This window comes from Musca vetustissima, unplaced genomic scaffold, assembly GCF_032173495.1.
Source record: "Musca vetustissima isolate MV318-11 ecotype Yass unplaced genomic scaffold, APGP_CSIRO_Mvet_v1 utg113349, whole genome shotgun sequence".
NCBI lineage: Eukaryota > Metazoa > Arthropoda > Insecta > Diptera > Muscidae > Musca > Musca vetustissima.
The window spans coordinates 2343-4839 of NW_026876329.1; the positions used below are offsets into that span (position 1 = coordinate 2343).

The 2497-nt window shown below is 36.4% G+C and overlaps 1 protein-coding gene across 1 annotated transcript; it reads left to right on the plus strand.

Moving 5' to 3' along the window:
- Nucleotides 1-570: 570 nt before the first annotated feature.
- LOC133338845 (angiopoietin-related protein 2-like) lies at nucleotides 571-1283 on the plus strand (the record flags this gene model as incomplete). Its single annotated transcript, XM_061546953.1, has 2 exons — nucleotides 571-677; nucleotides 737-1283. Coding segments are annotated over 2 exons (654 nt in total), but the record flags the coding sequence as incomplete, so codon positions are not given.
- Between the last annotated feature and the right edge of the window lie 1214 nt (nucleotides 1284-2497).

Consider the following 2497-nt stretch of genomic DNA (forward strand, 5'->3'; position numbering starts at 1 on the left):
CTCCGATAGGCGTGGATTTTTTAAAGGAATATTTTGTCAACGCTCCGATAGGCGTGGATTTTTTAAAGGACTATTTTTTCAAGCCTCCCAGAGGCGTGGATTTTTTAAAGGACTATTTTTTCAAGCCTCCCAGAGGCGTGGATTTTTTAAAGGACTATTTTTTCAAGCCTCCCAAAGGCGTGGATTTTTTAAAGGACTATTTTTTCAAGCCTCCCAGAGGCGTGGATTTTTTAAAGGACTATTTTTTCAAGCCTCCCAGAGGCGTGGATTTTTTAAAGGACTATTTTTGCAAGCCTCCCAGAGGCGTGGATTTTTTAAAGGACTAGTTTTTCAAGCCTCCCAGAGGCGTGGATTTTTTAAAGGTCTATTTTTTCAAGCCTCCCAGAGGCGTAGATGTTTTAAATGACTATTTTTTCAAGCCTCCCAGAGGCGTGGATTTTTTAAAGGACTATTTTTTCAAGCCTCCCAGAGGCGTGGATTTTTTAAAGGACTATTTTTTCAAGCCTCCCAGAGGCGTGGATTTTTTAAAGGACTATTTATAAAGGCTTTAATATTTCCTTTTATTTTTAGAATTCTCAAGATCTGCCGGCTGAGAATAATTATGCTAAATTGTCAATGGAAGTGGAAAGCCTAAAACAATCACTTGATATGCTGAAGATGAAAGTGGATGGCGGATTGTAAGTATTTGCGGAATATATCGGATTATTGTATTTTTATATTCTTCTTTTTTTTATAGACACCCTTCTATGTCTCAAAAATATGCCGAACGAGAAAAATATCGCAATCAAAGTAAACCAATTTTTGATGCTCGAGTAGATGAACTGCCAATGGAATGCCATCCAGCACCCTCCAACTGTGCCATGGCCACAGCTTGCACTGAAACCAGTGGCTATTATAATATAACCATTGCCCGTTATCGGAATCATACATTTCAAGCATTTTGTGATTATCGCACCAAGGGAGGTGATTGGTTACATATTTTACAACGTATCGATGGTTCGGAAAATTTCAATCGGCCCTGGGAGGATTATGTGAATGGTTTCGGCTCCGTGGATGGTGAATATTGGATTGGTTTGGAAAATCTTTACGCTCTGACCAATTACGATGGACCCCAGGAACTATATGTGTATATGCATAATTTTAGTGGCTCAATGCGTTATGCACGCTATGATCATTTAGTCATTGGCGGCGCGGAGGAGAAATATAAATTAAAGTTGCTGGGTAAATACACCGGTAATGCAGGGGATAGTTTGTCATATTCGGTGGGTGCGGCATTTAGCACCCACGATCAGGACAACGATAATCATACACAAAATTGTGCTGCCGTCCATAAGGGTGGTTGGTGGTATAAGAGCTGTGCTCGAGCGTAAGTTTTAATGCAATTGTTTTTTATGATTTTATATATGTATTGGAATTGAAGTTTATTTTTGTGTCATATTTTCAGTGTTCCCACGGGATATTATCACCAGGGCAAATACAAAGGAGAATATGCTGATGGCATCTATTGGAGAGATTGGCTAGAATTGTGGAACTCAATGAAATATGTGGTCATGATGATACGACGTCAGCGTATTTTTGTGGATTAGATGATCACATTCCAGTCCATGATATTTTCAATAAATAATATTTACGAACAAAACCATATTTTTTGCTAAGTACTAATGTACGGGTGGAGTTTTTAAGGAACATTTTTTCCTTTCCTTTTAGAGCGAAGTCAATAATCCTAGTTCATACGAGAGACAGATATGTGCTCTTTCCAACACCGTTGGAATTTTCGGATTCCGATGTTCCAGTGGGGAGTTATCATGTTCCCTTAAAAAATCCACGCCTATTAGAGCCTTGAAAAATATTCCTTTAAAAAATCCACGCCTATTAGAGCCTTGAAAAATATTCCTTTAAAAAATCCACGCCTATTAGAGCCTTGAAAAAATATTCCTTTAAAAAATCCACGCCTATTAGAGCCTTGAAAAAATATTCCTTAAAAAAATGCACGCCTATTAGAGCCTTGAAAAAATATTACATTAAAGAAGCCACGTCTTTTAGAGCCTTGAAAAAATATTACATTAAAGAAGCCAAATCATTTAGAGCCTTGAAAAAATATTCCTTTAAAAAATCCACGCCTATTAGAGCCTTGAAAAAATATTCTTTTAAAAAATCCACGTCTATTAGAGCCTTGAAAAAATATTCCTTTAAAAAATCCACGCCTATTAGAGCCTTGAAAAAATATTCCTTTAAAAAATCCACGTCTATTAGAGCCTTGAAAAAATATTACATTAAAGAAGCCACGTCTTTTACAGCCTTGAAAAAAAATTACATTAAAGAAGCCAAATCATTTAGAGCCTTGAAAAAATATTCCTTTAAAAAATCCACGCCTATTAGAGCCTTGAAAAAATATTCCTTTAAAAAATCCACGTCTATTAGAGCCTTGAAAAAATATTCCTTTAAAAAATCCACGCCTATTAGAGCCTTGAAAAAATATTACATTAAAGAAGCCACG